The sequence below is a fragment of the Mercurialis annua genome, linkage group LG5 (genome assembly GCF_937616625.2).
Source record: "Mercurialis annua linkage group LG5, ddMerAnnu1.2, whole genome shotgun sequence".
In the NCBI taxonomy this organism is placed as follows: Eukaryota; Viridiplantae; Streptophyta; class Magnoliopsida; order Malpighiales; family Euphorbiaceae; genus Mercurialis; species Mercurialis annua.
The window spans coordinates 17029573-17047302 of NC_065574.1; the positions used below are offsets into that span (position 1 = coordinate 17029573).

General features: G+C 34.7%; 2 protein-coding genes across 2 annotated transcripts; one reads left to right on the forward strand and one right to left on the reverse strand.

The window, feature by feature from the left end:
• Positions 1-5252: 5252 nt before the first annotated feature.
• LOC126681038 (phosphatase IMPL1, chloroplastic) lies at positions 5253-14759 on the forward strand. The gene is made up of 11 exons (XM_050376405.2): positions 5253-5750; positions 5838-5905; positions 7219-7352; positions 9275-9363; positions 10728-10785; positions 10869-10921; positions 11326-11424; positions 11523-11636; positions 11833-11934; positions 13301-13459; positions 14460-14759. The coding sequence occupies exons 1-10, from the start codon at positions 5472-5474 to the stop codon at positions 13397-13399; spliced, it is 1095 nt and encodes a 364-aa protein (XP_050232362.1). The 5' UTR covers positions 5253-5471; the 3' UTR covers positions 13400-13459; positions 14460-14759.
• LOC126681039 (lectin-like) lies at positions 14361-16504 on the reverse strand. Its single transcript, XM_050376406.2, has 3 exons — positions 16266-16504; positions 16072-16181; positions 14361-15212 (listed from the first exon to the last, which is right to left on the reverse strand). Exons 1-3 carry the CDS (start codon positions 16482-16484, stop codon positions 14822-14824), a joined length of 720 nt encoding a protein of 239 aa, XP_050232363.1. The 5' UTR covers positions 16485-16504; the 3' UTR covers positions 14361-14821.
• Positions 16505-17730: the final 1226 nt, after the last annotated feature.

The following is a 17730-nucleotide window of genomic DNA, read 5'->3' on the forward strand; positions in this document are numbered from 1 at the left end:
GCCATATTTGGCCTGTTCCCGTTCGAGAATGGGCCTGTTCCCGAACGGGAACAGGCCAGAAAAAGGATTCTCGTTCGAGAATCCTTGGATTCTCGAACGAGAATCACAAATATATCTCAGGTCTCGGTTGAGACCTGAGTTAACCAGAAGTGGTTCAACCACTTCGGTTGAACCACAACCCAAGAAGAAAATCCTTTTTTTTTAAAACCGAACCAAAAATGAATCGAACCACAAAAATTTACGAAACTTCAAATACCTCTCAAAACACCTCCGGAACCACGTCGGAAATTAACAAAATAAAATTAAAATTTTACGGGATATTACACTATCCCACAACCGAATAGAAAAACTAGCGCCTATTATTTTTTTGATAAAAATAAGAAGAGTAACAAAATATTAATATCATTCAAATGGAGTTGGCTAAGAGGCATTGGCACGACCCAAATTATTGAGCCGCGACCGGCGCTAGGGATTGGGAGTGCTAGCTCCAAAGTCCGTAGCAAGCCTAAATAATTAAAACTTTTTCGTAAATAATAATCAAATCAAGACGTTACAGACGGAAGCACATACGTCATATTTACATATCATATATGAACATATCTGTAAGTATCCAACACAAAGACTCGGGCATATCACTTCCATACTGCGTACGTACTAGCCCAACTGTACTATATACATACTAGTATACTGTCACCTCACGACATTAAACCTCGTGGGACAAAATGATCAACATGGTCCACAAAAAGATATATACATACAATAGTCATATAAACAAACAAAAGTAATACGATTGATACTGGCCACGACTTTGTCAACTGAAAGTTATCACTACTGCAGCGCTATGGAAGTCAAGAACTATACATGTACTGCTGACTTCCGGATCCCAAAAATGACCTCTAGCTAGGTCCAGACACTAAGCACCTGAAATGTTAAACAACAACAGGGTCAGACTATGCTGAGTGAGTTTGCAATTTACTAACGGTATTATAAAATAACATCGCATTTCAAATAAGCATTAATATGAAAATACATATATATCAAGCATTTGATCCGTTCGAAACTAAAACCTGATACTTAACACAACCTACTTATAACTTATCGCGTAAATCGGAATTCAAATTGATCATTCGGCCTTTGGCCCGGTCCCGGGATAGTTCCACCGAGTTCAACTGCTGCCAGTCTCTTAATCCCAAGATGTGGGTCCCGAGATAGTTCGACCGAGTTCAACCCACTAGATACGAGTCCCGAGATAATTCAACCGAGTTCAACCTCGTATCTACTATTCACATATCCAACTTCCATATTCATATTCGTGCGCACTTATCATATCATCATTACCCGACTAAACATACTAGACTGACTCAGTTACTGGTGATCACACAGCCTATTAACACCCAATAGGTAGCTAGTTTCTTCGGATCGCACACTAGATTCTTATATGTAGAATTCATTCAAATCATGTAATATATCGACAAATCATACATGATGCGATGCGTTTAAACATAATATATATATAGGATATAGTATCAAATAACTTTTATTGATAATACACGAAAGTAAAGTGCAACTCACTTGGACCGCTATTCAATCTATGACGTGGTCAATATGATAATATGCTCGCACTAGCTCACGTCCGCTGACTTCACCGCTCGCTGACACGTCTGTTACATATTAATTAACGCTAAATAATTGAACGTGAACTTCATGTTTACATGTATAATACTTTTAAGTTTTAGGGTTTAGTTTCATTCTTAATGTTATTCATGAATCGATAATCCTTTATCGTATTCACGACTTGACGAATAGTGTTTCTCGTATTCAAGGATCATATAACATGCTTATCGTTTTCCACCTTCGTTTATTACCTAAAACGTCGAGCTTAATCTTAATTTATGATTCTCGGGGTCCATAATTCGTCTTTAAGGTCCAATATCCGTAAAAATCGGAAACATAGGTTGAAATGGGGTAAAAATACCTGATTGGTCCTTTGGGCCCACTGTGCGGGCGCATAAGGGCACTGTGCGTCCGCATAGGCTGCTGTGCAGGCGCACAGCTTACCCGAAAAACTCTTTGCCACGCACAACCCCGGAAAACTATTTTCCGGGCGCCTCGACGTCCTCCGACACTCCTAACATGCTATAAACATTTTGTCCCACAAAACACGTATCTCCGTTTCATCGAAAACCTTAAAAACGACTTAGTTTCAATGAATTTAGGATGTCCATCGAATACAACACACACAACAGCCCTTATTTCACAATTTTAACATCGAATCTTCATCTCTTACCTCGATTTGACACCCAAAGATGATAGAGGATTCAATTTCAAGAAGATTGGCACCAAAAACGCGGAATTTGGACGTCGGACGGCGGACGGCGAAGTTATTGCGATTGCCGATCTCACCTCCGTTTCTCTTCTCCCTCTCTCTGGATCCTTCTTCTACTTTCTGATTCATATTCTTCTATATATATCATGGTTTATTTATCACTTTAATCCTTTCTTTCTTTATTTGTTATAATTTATCTTTTAAACTTTTCCTTTATTCGATTTAATCAATCGATTAATCAATTAATACTTTACTCAGTTCGTATACGTATTATTCATATCTGATAAGTAATACGAATCCGAGAATCAATATTCCCCGTCGAAATCTTTTATAATTACAATTCTCGAGAATTAGCTGGTTAATTACCATTTTGGTGCTTAAACTTTATTTTATAACTTTTCTTGACATTTTCCTTTTAATCCAAATTCCAACTTTTAAACTGAGATATAATATTAAATTCCTCGTAATTATCCTTTTGAAACCGACCTACTAAAGTTTTGTTTATCTTAATTTCTCAGAAATCTTTCTGACGCCGCCACTTCAACATCTCAATACTCGACACGTGGTCCAATTAGATAATTTAAACTTATGGGGTATTACAGGCATGCGATAAAGCTTATACATTTCTATAAGAAAGGGATTTAAGGGAAGGCGGACACCAGACTGAAATTATTCAAAGAGAATACAATAAGAAGGAGGATTAGGAGCATGTTAGCTTAGAGACCAGAAGGGACGAGCAATAGTTGGTAATCATTAGGTATAAAACCTATTTCAAAGTGAGCCAACCGGGTCATGGTAACCGAGCTAATAATAGTCTCCATCTTTACCCATTTAGCCCTAGTTTTAGTAGTCGACATAGTCTTATGGGATGAGGTAGCCTCTAGACTAGAATCCCTAGAAACCTCAACGTTGTGCGAATCCTCAACAACATGAAAATCGCCCCCAAACATATCCGAAAACCCCTGAATTCAAAGAAACTCAAGAACATCGAAGCAATCCAACCTTAGTAATAAAGAAAATCCTAGAAAAATCAACAAAAAACAAGAAACTCAAGAACACCAATACCCAGGAAACCCAAAAACTGCCAATCTAGCAACACAAGATCAAACAGCGAACAACAGTACAAAAATTATGACTCAAAATGAAGAAAAAAGTGAAAGCAAAGAAGAGAAAATCTTAAAGATCAAAACTCGTTATGATAAATGACAAAATTCAGCAAATAACTTCAAAACACAGATAACACAACACAAAAAGTAGGAAAAGAAATAGAAAGCAAGAGAAGAGAAGAGAATAACTTAGAATGAAGAAAAAAGAACAAAGGATCACTTTACTCCCTGAACTTGGCACAAAGTATAAAAAACGTCCAAATTGCGAAAATCAAATCACTTTTACCCTGAACTTGGCAAAACCGGCTCAAAATTCCCCTCGGTGCTGACGTGGTACTTAATTGGAGACTGAGTTTAATAAAAATCATAATTAACTCTAATTAATCACACTTAAATACTAATTAATTCTAAATAAATTTTAATTAAAATAAATAACATCAGGGATTTTTTTGAATCTTTTCCCCAACAAAAAAATTTCCAATTTTTTTTTAATTTCTTCAACAGATTGGCCGAAAAATTTTCCGGCCAATCTGTTGAAGGAGAACAGACCCACCGGCGGGTCTGTTCTTCAAAAACAGACCCGCCGGTGGGTCTGTTGAAGGAGAACAGACAGACCCTCCGGTGGGTCTGTTGTCGGGTCTGTAAACACAGACTCGACAGTGGGTCTATTGTTAACAGACCCACCGGAGGGTCTGTAGACAACAGACCCGACGTCGAATCTGTTAATAACAGACCCACCGGAGGGTCTGTAGACAACAGACCCGACGTCGAATCTGTTAATAACAGGCCCTCCGGTGGGTTTGTTTTGAACGACCCACTGCGCGGTGGGTCGTTAACGAGGAGTAGATTTGCTCCTTGCTCCTCATTTTTTCGAGGAGCAGATCCTTGCTCCTCCTCGCCGGAGGAAAATGTTTTTTAAAAAAATTGATTTTTTTTTTGTAAAAAATATAAAATGGTCCTTTATATTTTTAATTGTACCCTATTTCGGGTTTGTCGTTTTCACCTCTACCCCAACTAAGGGTACAATTGACGATTTAAATAAATTAAGGATAAAAACGTTAATAACAACTAAATAGAAGGATTTTACTATATTTTTTATTTGACAAATACAAACAAGTCCTTCAACTTTAAAAAAGTTTAAATAAGTCCTCATAATTAATTGTTTTTTAAAAATTTATTAAAAAATCAAATTATTAAAAAAAAAATCGATCTACCACCATACTTCTCCGATTTAAAAACCCGTCACTAAATTTAAATAAAAAAATTAATTTCTTTTTCGATTTTTGAACTCCTCCGCCCGAGTTCACCGAAGCCGGTTCATTCAACTGTTCCTCCAAAATGGAGGAATAGATCTGTTCCTCCTTCCATGGAAAGAGGACGGCGGCTCCTCCTTCCGTGGAAGGCGGACGGCGGCGATTTGGTCGGGATTTTTTAATTTTTATATAAATAATTATTATTAGTTGATATTTTTTAAAGAGATAGTATTTTTGTAAAATTAATAACATTTACGTCTAATTAGAATATAGGTTAAAAATGAAGGAATACTTTTATTTTTTTTAAATGAAAAAAGATCAATTTAGTGCTTCGGGGTATAGGTGAAAACAAAAAATCCAAAATAGGATACCATTGAATTTTTTTTCTAAAGGGGTATAAATGAAAAAGAAGAAGTTTAATATAGGGTATTTTTAAATAATTAGACCAAGCTGAATGACCATCAAATAGAATTATTTTTTTTAAAAAAACAAATTATTAATTATGATATACCCGAGTAACCTCAAAATGATTTGCTCTATAAACAATATCACATCCCATCATCTTTATTTTTCAATCAAAGCAGCAGTATTTTGTAGACGAGACCGCCGAACAATTATTAAATAGAATTTCCCGACTATTTATTCAACCATCTACAGCTATGACGACCAAACTTCAGTGACGCACAGCCTTTCATCTCTATCAATCATTCATCAGTTACTTCTTTTAGAGAAGCTGTGCCACCAAAGCCCCCCCCCCCGCCCCCCGCCCCACCACCCACTCACACAATGGCCACCTCTCTTTTGTTCTCAAGCACTGCCCCTCTTAACTTCCCCAAATCATTTTCACCGCGTACTTATCTCAATCACACTCAGAAATTCCATGAAAATTCCCAGTCTCAGTTTAACACTAAAATACCCACAATAATAATCAGAAGAAATTTGTGTACAAATGCTGTTTTATCGGAGACTCCTCAGTATCCTAAGATGGGTGCTCGCTCAACTGGACCAGTGCCTCTTACTCAGCTTATTCAAGTTGCTGAGGCTGCTGCTACCACTGGTGCTCAGGTATTTTAATGCTCTTTTTTCTTTTGGTTTATAAGAGTAATTTGTATGTTTCGTTGTTTTTTAATTTTGATTTTGTTATTAATGTAGGTGGTGATGGATGCAGTCAATAAGCCTCGGAATATCTCATACAAAGGACTTACTGACTTGGTTACCGAGTGAGTGCTCCTCAAACTACATTCTAATTATATTTCCAGCAGTGTTACAATCTCTCATCAAGATGATTAAAATAATACCCGTGTTCGTGTTCAAGTGTCCTGTTTATCTGTATGTGTGTCCATGCTACCTAGCTTTAAATAGAAGTTGTAATTAGAGTGATGGAGTCTCTGATATACTATTATACATGCCAATACCATATTTTTGTTTGCAAATAGAATAACTGAAAGTTGACTTTGTTAGCTAATACCACTAGACTTTAAGGCCATGTTTGGTTCATAGAATAGGTGCGGAATGGAATAGCTATTCCGTATAGAATGATTATTCTTTGCTTTGGTTCATGGAATAGGTATTCCATGGAATTGCTTTTTCATGATTTTGTGGAATACGTAGTCCTCTTAAAAACTAAAGAATGGCTATTCCATTCCTTATTCCATGCTATTCTAGTCCATGAACCACACTTGGCCTAAGAGGACTAGATTATGAATTTTATCAATTCCCTAGGAATTGAATTCATCTGCAATTCTGCACATTTCTCATCTGAAATATTTACACTTTAAAGCATTTATTTCTTCTTTCTGGGCTAATACATTGAGATGCATTAAGGTAACTAATTGTGGCCCCATATTGGCATGACGTGGGAACTTTTTGAGCTGATGACATCACTTCTAATCAAAGAATTTTAACTCTTTTTTGTACATATATAGTTATAGACAAATTCTTATATTCTTTTGAGTAATAATATGATCAAGAATGACAAGAATGGGGAATTACCTATATGTGGGGACCTGTAATACCTAGAAGTTTTTGTTTAAGATGATTGTTGCAGCAAGTTTTAACAAAAAGTTATCATCATACTGGAAGTTGGCTCTTCTTGTTCATGACCATGCTAATTGTAAAGGCTAAGAGATGATCTTTACTAGCCTCTCTCTCTCTCCTCCCTCAACACCTGCACGTGTGCTTAATTTCCTCATATTACACACCGACATTTGCTTACATGCATGAACATTCAGAATGTCTCCAAAAAATCATGTGGAATAGAGTGTATTTTTAATCCACGGAACAACCTGTAATTGCTTATAGTTTTTCTTTTCCTAGTGTTTCTATTATAGTTAGATTGTAGATTCTTACTTTAAATGTCAGGTGCAATTGCACATAGTGACTATTGGGCTGTATCATATGATATGTTTTGGACATCTGAGACTCACTGCTGTTTTGCATCACAATGTACCATTTTATCCCTTTGTCTTCTTATCATTAGATCTGAAACTTAATATAGGAAACTTTTTGTTCATTAATGCAAATATACTTGCAGCACAGACAAAATGAGTGAGGCTGCTATATTGGAAGTTGTTACAAAGAATTTTGGAGATCACCTCATTCTTGGGGAGGAGGGAGGAATCATAGGAGATACATTATCAGACTATCTTTGGTGCATTGATCCTCTAGGTTTGTCTTATCTATCTTTGTGCTTCTCATTTTTCTTGCTCCGTCTGCTTTTCCTTCATGGAGTTTTCTGTATCTTCTATTTGAGAAATATACTTAGTTGGTGTATTGTTTCCTATTCATAAGTTCAATCCTCATAGGGCCCAGGAATAGTACCGTCGTTTGTACTTCTTACTGTATGGTTATATCTATATGTAGCATGCATACCTTTTCACTTGTCGCTCTAGTTTCTCCTTAAAGTTTTCTAGTTTTTGGGTTGAGAGGACCGTTTAAGATAAAAAAAAAAAACTATGCGTGGACAAACCTGTATGGTACCATACAACTTATCGCTAGGTGTTTTTTTAACTTATGAACTATGAGAATCAAATAAGTAAGGACTATTGCTCAAAAGAATCCAAATATCTGTGTTAATCATTAGCCGATTCTCTTCGGTTTATTAATTGTTCCTTTTTTTTTTCCAAATGTGTCAATTTAGCAATCAACACAATAACTCAGTATGCTAAAATTATAATTTTAGTCCCTCTTATTCGTAAAATTTGTCAAATAGTCAGTTGATTTGTTACAAATTTAATTAATAGTGGGTATACTTAACAATTAATATTGCTCCTTGCTAAAAGCAACTGACTTGAATGCTGATTTTGATGACAATGCAAAAGTTGAGATACACAACTTGATAAAGTTAAAAGAACTGGCTGAAATTGAATATTCATGCAAAGAGGAGGATTATTATGGTCAATTGACCAATAAGCTATATGCTTTCTTTTAATTTAAATAATTGTTATATCTGTACGAGTTGCCGAAATGGTTTGTATATATCTGTCTGCTCCGGCTTATATATTTGTGTAGCAATCACTTCAAAGATCAGAGATCAAAATCAACATAGATTGAGTTTTGTTGTGATAAACTTGCGTATAGGTCCAAGGCAAAGATTTATTGTCCTCTTTTGTCTAAGATAAAAAATTTAATGACCAAATTATCCTAGTATTGTTTCTTAGAAACAGAAAAGAAAAGACAGAGAGAAGCCGAGGAGTGACAAAAAGAAGGGACAACTTAAACAAGATTGTAAAGAAGTTTGAGTCAAGTAGATATTGGAAACATAAGTACTGTTTTGTTGATTATTACATGGGCGTTGTCTGGTAGGATTTTGAATTTTTGATGGCTTATTGACGACAGTGGCACCTTTTGAGTGACATTAAAGCACTTTGATACCATATTTTGGCTTATCAGAAGTGATTGAGACTGGTAGTGCCGACTTTATTGGGGAGAGAGCTCGGGAAGGGTAGAGGTTCATAAGGATAAGGCCCGTTTTTATTGCTCCTAGTCTCGGAAGAAGCGGTGCACTTGCTTGAGGTTGTCGCCCTGAATATAAAGGTGCTAAGGCAAGTGTTCTATGCTTGTTTGGCATGGGATTATTCTTTATTAAATAGGAACTAGCTCTAGGTTTTTACAATCATTTAATGAAACAGTGATACTCCTCAATTATGTGCTTGATTATGTGGTTAACATCTTACTCAACATCCTATAGTCTAGTCTACGTTATGCTTAGTAGAAAAGAAAATTAGGATGACAACCTTTAGGTGCATTTTGCTTTTATTCTATATTTTTCATTAAGATTTTTTGTTTTGAGAAAAATAGGAAAGTGAGAGTACACTACGGACTGTTGTGGTTTTCTTTCCTTTTCTTTCTCTGACTTTTCCTGCCATTTTGTCTCCTACTCTCATCTGTGTGGTAAACATACAACAATATTATGGCATACAAATGCCATCTTTCTTGCCCTTATTTATATGCCTATATATATATTTAGCGGGTTCTAAATAAATGAGTTATTTTTTATTTACCTGTGCACACATGTGTCCGTGGTGGGTCTTTATGCATCAACCTTTGTCTAGTCATAAGTTCATATTATTTGGTTGATACTTGTGTAGATGGAACAACAAATTTTGCTCACGGTTATCCTAGCTTTGCTGTTTCTGTGGGAGTTCTGTACAGAGGGAAACCTGCTGCAGCTGCTGTGGTACTGATCACATAACTTCAAAACATTTGTATTTATGTTGGTTTTGCATGACACCAACATGATTTTTAACAAATTTGATAATCCAAACATTCAGTAGCTATTGTTTTTCATCCTAGGGGAGAAACTAACAAATAAAGAAAACATGGAGTCAAGAGGGTTTACAATTCTGCTTTTGTACGCAAGAATTTAGATCATTTCTTCGTGAGATTTACAGTTTAAGATGTAATTTTGTTGCTCCATCACTTCCATCTCTGTTCAGTTGGAAAAGGTTTTAGTTACAGTTACACTAGCATGATGTGAGCAGGTGATCAGTATCAGAATGTGCCTATTTCACTCCTTGCTGGAGTCTGAGGATAACTCGTCTTTGCATACAGTTAAAACTGTGGCTAAACCTGTTATGAGCATTTTAGCCTCTCAAATTCTTGCCTTGGAAAGGAAGATTAAATTGTTGGCCAAATTTTCTCCTTATAATATTATAATTCTTCTATGTCATGGAAATATATATACAAGAAAGGTATGAAATGCTGTATAAGGAACCTAAAGGAAAATGTCAATCATATGATATGTTTTGTCTGTTGAAGGACTTTATAAAGGTGCCTCCAATGTTTTCTGGTTTGTGAATTCCCATTTTCAGAGGCAACAGCGCATTTGGCTTTAATGTGCTAGAACATAAAATTATGAATTTTAGTTATTAGAAGCTGCTCATTCGCTCTCTTCGTCTAGGTAAGAAGTATAATTTGATTCAAAATCTTAACTCATCTTTTAATGTATGTATTTCATGTTATTTTGAGCTTGATCTTGTGTATCTCTTTCTATTTGTTTTTTTTTTTCTTTCTCTAAGAAGAATTTGCAACTTCATGCAATAGCTCTCGGAAAGAGCTTGGGCCATGTTGTGGCAATGTACTTCTAACTTGCATGACAGGTCATTATATTTCACTTAATGACAACTGAAACGACATCATTTAGAGCCTGTGGTTCTCATAGGATACTAAGAAGGCATCGTAGTTTTTTAAATGATGCAAAGTTTTTTAATTAATTGCTTTTCTTAGTTTTGACTAATTATTGTGAAAATTCTATGATGAATTATGACCAGTTTTAGGTCATTTGAATTTATTCCAAGTTGCATGACTCTGAGATTATGTCAGTGATCCTTCACTATAGAATTGGGAAACCATGATGTGGTGAAAAGCTTTTTTGCATGAAAAAAATGTGTCAATAATATTTTTGTACTAAAATTATATGGGTAAAGATTTATGTTTTATAAGTAAATGATAAATAAGATGAAAATGCACTTAATGGAAAGGAACTGAACCATCAAACAACTAGGGACAAAAGGGAAAACTAACAGTGTATCTTTTTTTTAGGTTGAGTTTGTTGGTGGTCCTATGGCCTGGAATACACGTCTATTTTCCGCAACTGCTGGTGAGAAATCAACTCGTCATTTCTTCAGTTTCTTTGTAGTGCTCTTTATTTGATCTATGATGTGCTGCTTCTGAATGTTATAGGTGGAGGAGCTTTTTGTAATGGCCAAAAGATATATGTGAGTCAAACTGATAAGGTGAGGTGTCTCTCATTCTTTGAGCTTTGTTACTTAATACTTGCCCACCTATAAAACGGCTTCATATCACTTACCTTTTTCTAGCATTGACGAGTGAACTAAAAAGACGATATGTAAATGAACCAAAGGGAAAACATTGATTTGTTGAAAAAATGCTACAATATATGTTTACTTTTTGTTTGAAGTCGTATGGAAAATCCCGTCTTCTGTTAATGGGTATCTTTATTCTTTACAAATGCTTTCAATCCATCTTATCGACCAATCAAATAAAAGAAGTGGGATAAGGAGACGAATTGCTCTGATTCTTTGACAAAATAACTGGAAGTATGCTGATATATTTTGGAACTTGCACCTTCTTATGTTGTATCTCTTCATTTGTATCTGCTCATGATATTTATTTGTAGGTGGAGCGGTCGCTTCTTGTAACTGGGTTTGGATACGAACATGATGATGCATGGGCTACTAACATCGAATTATTCAAGGAATATACTGATGTCAGCAGGGTAATATTTTCTCATTTTTCTTGTTTTATCAAATGTTATATTATCCAATTATTTGACATTGTCTTTACCCTCCCTTTAAACCAAATAGTATTGTGCAGGGCGTGAGAAGGCTTGGTGCTGCTGCAGTTGACATGTGCCATGTAGCTCTAGGAATTGTAGAAGCTTACTGGGAATACCGTCTAAAACCATGGGATATGGCTGCTGGTGTGCTGGTAAAGTTTTTTTATCTTCCTCTTATGTATTTCTACTTTTAACACCTTAACTAACACTGCAGTTGTGACTGCTTGAAGTCTGTTGTTGACATGAGGTTATTTTCAGCTACAAGAAAGTTTCTTCGATGATCAATTTACTTCACTCTATTTAGTAATATAGTTTTATATATACTATTTTTATTCTTTTATCAAGCAGATGGTTGAAGAAGCTGGTGGGACAGTAAGCCGCATGGATGGAGGAAAATTTTGTGTATTTGATAGATCTGTTCTAGTATCTAACGGCGTGCTGCATAGCAAGGTTAAGTTTTGCTGTTCTTTCTTTTTATTATTATTATCAAAATGAACATCTCATGGTTCTCCTCCCATGCTCTGTTCTCTTCGCACATAATAGACTCCATGTTTGGAATTTGCATAATTAAAGTTAACAAAACTTGTAGGACTGTAACTAGTGCCGTTAAGTTACGTATTATGTCCATATTGAACAAATCTGTAGAGGATTTACAAATTTGTATTTTCTTGAGCATAACAAAATAGTATATTTGGAAGAAGGAATATTTATGACCTATAAAAAGTTGGGGATGCAGATGTTAAGAGTTAGTATGAGGCCTTCATTTTTTGATCGTTTGAAAGTGAGTACCAAATCATTAACGGAATTAATAGAAGCCCTTAATTGTTTACATAATTGAAAGTGAGGTGACATTAAGTAGGATTTTCAAATAAGGGTATCAAACTGTGAATTATAGTATATACAGGGGGTCTCAGAGTAATTTGTTCTTTATATTTTATTTCACATGCATCTCTTACGGAGAACTGTGACTATTATATGTTTCCAGATTTTTAAAAAATTTGAGAGAAGACGATGTTCCATTTTCTCCTTGCTTTGTTCATTACTTCAATCCTTAAAATACTCAATTTTTCTTTACTTCAGCCAAGCTTCTGTTTCGATAGCTTTTAATATTTTGAGAATCTATCTGAAAGCGAGATGGTGGTTTCTCATTTCTTTATATGGGGTTAGGAGGAATCTTCCCTTTATTTTTCTTCTTGATATAACTATCTCTTATTATTCAAGGATTAGCATTTTAATCTGAACAATCTGAGTGCTGTTGTTGCAGTATGGCTAAGGAGAGAATCTCTCAAATAAAAATGATTTACAATTGTGCATAAAGTGGCATTTCTTGCCAGCAGTGTTGAGTGGTTTGTGGTGTAAATTATTGAAGTTATGTAATGTCAAGGTAAAAAAAATTGTTTAAAGATTGAAATTAGGGTTCTAGTTCAGTTTAGCAAAATTAGGGGTACTAAGGGTACAATTATCTTTTACTTTGGCAATAAAAAAAATTAATTATATGATGATATGATAAAATTTGAACTTGTGTAAACCATAAAATTCTCTATCTTTCATTTAATTTCTCACCATATTTTGGTAACTCGTGTTTCTGGCTTTTAACGCGTCTCCCAAAATGCTTTTTAAATTTCCATGTAGATGTAATTTGTAAAGAGGAATTGTGGGGTAGAAAAAAACTTCGAACTGCTATGTCTAAAACGATACCATTTGCTCGGCATCTCATTTTTTATTGACGTTTAAATTTATTAACATCAAGTAATATTCCTTTACTCTGCTAGAGTTCTTTGAAGTTCATAACATCCTAACTCTTTTGAAATTGCAGCTCCTGGAGAGGATTGGAACTGAAACTGAAAAACTCAAAAGCAAAGGAATTGATTTTTCTCTGTGGTTTAAGCCAGAAAATTACCATACAGATTTTTGAAAGACCAGAATTCTATCGTTGTCTGATTCCTTACAGCAGCAAACGGATTACAGCCTACAGGTGCGAACATATTATGCATTCAATATTTATCATTTTCCTTTATAATGCCTTGATGTATAGCTGTTTTTTCCTTTTGTCAAATTTGGATATCCAAATGCGGCAGCTCCTCCTTGTCAATGGCAGTTTTCGTCTTATGCAATTTTTCATTTAAAAATAAAAGATATATGCTATATGACTGAATATAGGGCCATCTAAAAAACAGCTTTTAAAAAGAGAATAACATCATTACACAACAGCATTTTGCAGCAATTCACCTGCAACTATGCCATCATAATGAGATGATTTGAGAAGATATGATGTCAAACTTTAATTATGCTCTCTCGCTTGTGAATGCAGTAATGGAAAAACATAGACATGAAAGAAATACTTGGTAGAAGATTCTAAAAGTATATTGCTTTTGTGTCACCAACATTTTAAGGATATGCAGATCTTCCTCAATTTTAGAAGCTACAATATTCTTTTTGTCATTTATAAACCAATCTATTTAATTTAAAAAAATTCACTATCTACAAATGTATCATCTCTTTATTTGCAAGTGCTCTTAAGATGTCTTATGTGCGCACGTCATGTGTAAAAATATTTATACAAGTTTCTTGTTTCCTGACACTAATGGTTTAGAATAGAACTGTTGCCCTTTTCCTAACTTTAGGCTCTTATTTTGTTTGGTAGTTAAAGTGTACAAGCGGGCTGCTAAGTACTTATCTAGCAAGTTTTCCATTTCTTACATCTTATTTTTTATTTTTGTATAGACTAAATAATTATATTATGAACACCCACTATAGATATATTTAGGCATCAGGTCCATTTATAAGTTAACTTAATATTACTTGCTTCGTCTGTTAAATAGAGCTGTTTCCAAAATTTATTGCTTGGTTTGAAATTTACTTTAATTAGTGCAGTATAGCTCCAAAGACTAACTATTTCGCATACAAATAGGTAGTCAGTACAGTTACATAAATCATGCTAAAATTTTGATTGTAAATCTTAATCTAATTTACAGGTCTTGATGATATGAATGGCAGTGAGGACCGGATACGCTGAAGAACAGGAGAGGACGAAGGTGAGAAATTATAGAGGGTATTGGTTTCTAAGACACTATGTTCTTGTAGTAAACATTATTGAATGTTGTTCTTGCAAGTGCACATTGCATAAAAATCTTTCTTTTAGTTCCATTTCCATAAAATTACATGTAATAACGAGTTAAATCCATGAATTAGCAGTTGCTAATTACCTCTAGCTCTGATGAGATGTCAGAAACCATAACTACATATAGTCTATCTCAAAATTATTTAAACCTTCACTCTTTTTTCCACTGGCTTGAATGTGAATTATACGTAGTACACTTCTTGAATGACCGACAAGTTATGGATCAATATTTAAAGCATAGTTTTTAGGTCGAATGATGATGCCTTTGATCACTAGTCCCCTCTTCCATTTCCCACCCTCGTATTCGTACAGAGAAATTTCCATCGGCCCGACATTTTCCGGTGAAGTGAAGAACTCACCGGCAGGAATTTCTATCCATTGTCCTCTAGGTTTTTCTGCTAAGTTTTGTTTGTGTTGTTGCTTGGTTCCATTGGGAAGGGTGAGTCTGAGGTTCACAGGAACTTCCCATCCATAAGCAGGGTCCTTAAGCATGACCATGAATGCAGCTTCATATAGAATATTAGGAGACAGGTTTCTCGTATCGAAATTACCATGAATTTCGAGCCAACAAATATTTAATAACTCAGAAACCTCTATCATCTCATTGCTGTCAGATAAGATATTTGAGATTATAAGCATGGGATTTCAGATTTGAAGCCATACCATCTACTCATTGTTCCTCTGATTTATCAGTACATTTCATGCCCTTTAACTTTCAACAGTAAGTCATTTATACCCTTGAACTTTAATCTCTTACATACCCTAGACTTATGTTTCATTATTTTATTGCTATTATTAGATTAATAGAGTTGACACCTAACTCTTTCCTCCCTGGGTGATCTTTAAGGTGCACCTTGGAGGATGGCTTGGTGCATTTTTAAAAATATTTAATATATTCTGTGTTTTATTCTAATTAATAATTTTTTAAAAATGTTAATTGACAACTAGCACTTATTATATGCTTTTGATTTGATTCTTTAAAATATTTATAGCTCTATGATTGCTGACCCCAAGAAATCCATCCAAATTGTGGAGAAAATAGCACTCTTTTAATAACATATAAAAATTATTGTAACTAACTAGTAAAAATTAAAGCCAAATAGGAAAATTACATTCAATTCTAAAGCCCCAGAATTGGACTGTTTTAGAGAGTTATATGTTTCCTCCATGTCATAAGCATGCATAACAACGTAATGGAGAATACAGAGTTGAGTTCAATTGAAATACTATCAAATTCAATTCTGACTTTAAATTTGGGTTTAAACTTGATCATCTTGAATTCAAATTCGGTAGGATAATTAAGAATTGAATTCTAGTCAAGTTTTGTTTGAACTTGATTTGGCAATTGACTCGAGCAGTTCGAGCTTCACCTTGATTCGATTAACATTAAAATTTAAATCGATTCTGAATAGAGTTGGCCCGTAAACATGCATAAGGCAAAGATCGGAAGAGTAGAGTAAAAATACCTCGGGCAATACCAGTGCCAGAAACGATCATCATCGTCCCAAGTGATTAAGAGGTCTCTAGCAAACAAGAGAAAGCAGTTGGTGTTCGACTTCTTTTCGACCCAATATTTCTGCAATCAAACCAAAACATCTTATTTTACTCATCACTCATCATCCATACACTAAAGAACTAATAAAAGATCGAGTTGGATTGCCTTTTTCTTGTGGTTCAAGTAAACTCCATCACAAAGTTGATGATATAGCTGCTGCAAATCTGCCGGTGACGATGAGTCGGCTTCTCTTAGTATGGTATTACAGTTATATGGAAGCTTTACTACTTCTACTTCATTTCCATTTTCTATCTCACTGTTCTGTGACTGTGTAGTCCCCATATTTGCTGTCTGGGAATGCTCTATTCTTATGTGCACAAACATTTTACAACATATGATTTCTTTTATATTAACTTTTACTAAGTTTATGTATCTTAGTCTTCAATAATGTAGAGTATTTATTCTGCTGATAAAAGGGCATCTGCTAAAGAGATATATTCCTGTATTGCCAAGTCAGAATTTAACTTTGAAGGAGATAAGCTCAATTACCATATCTTTATTCTTTACTATCTTTAACGCTTATTTTAATTAAATAAATGGCTTGCCTTTTAATTCGGTAAAGAATGGACGGTCCTAGCATGCATAGTCTGTCTATTGCTAACACACTATTGTTTAAAGGCCAAACTATATTTTAAATTCAAAATTTTGCGTTTATTATCGATTACTGATGGATTTGGGCATCTCGACGGCGTGTAAACCTGCAAAATAAGGTAGATGGTTAATCAGACGGTGGTTGTCCGATTAACTCTCTGATGCTTAAGGGAGAATAATTGCATTCTATGTAAATTGTCATTGTGTGTTATAACTCAACCTCCTCATATAATAGTAATGATTGAATACTACGTATAGTTTTAATAGGAAAAAGATTCGTATTTGACTTGTGAGCTTATTTAAAAATGATCTCCTAAATAAAATTATATTTTTTGGGAGTGGCTCCTCTCAAGTCTAAAATTCCCTCCATTTCCCTCAAGTCCATTTAGATGGATGACACATAAACAAATTTTAATTTAATGTAATAATGTTTTTATCATTTTGCTTATGTGTCATCCATCTAAGTGGACTTGAGAATTGAGGGAATTTTGGACTTGAGGGGAGTCATTCCCATATTTCTTGTATGGGATTATGGTTACGAATAGGAATGTGATTCCTGCTTTTCTAGAAGATCTTTGTCTTCTAAAATCTCTTTCATAATATTTTGATTTCCATCATTAGCCCCCCCCCCCCCCCCCCCCCCTTCCCGGTATTTAAGCTAATGTCTGGGTATTTATGTCTTGTTTGATTTTTAACTTTTTCTTATTGATTTGAGTTTCGCCTTGGCGAGTCTCTTTTAGATTCTCAGTGAATTTATTTTGATACATTATTTCCAGGTATTTCGTTGTTCATATTTTGGTTTTTTCATGTTACAAATTTCTTCGAATTTGTCTTTTCATTTCCAATTAACTTTGTTATTCGATCCATCGGTCTTTTGAAATTTTTAATTTTTGTTTGTTTATTCTCTTTTTTCTTTTCTTGAGATCCTCCTTAACGAGTCCCTTTGGCGAAGCTCATTCTTTTGGCAGGACTTATTATC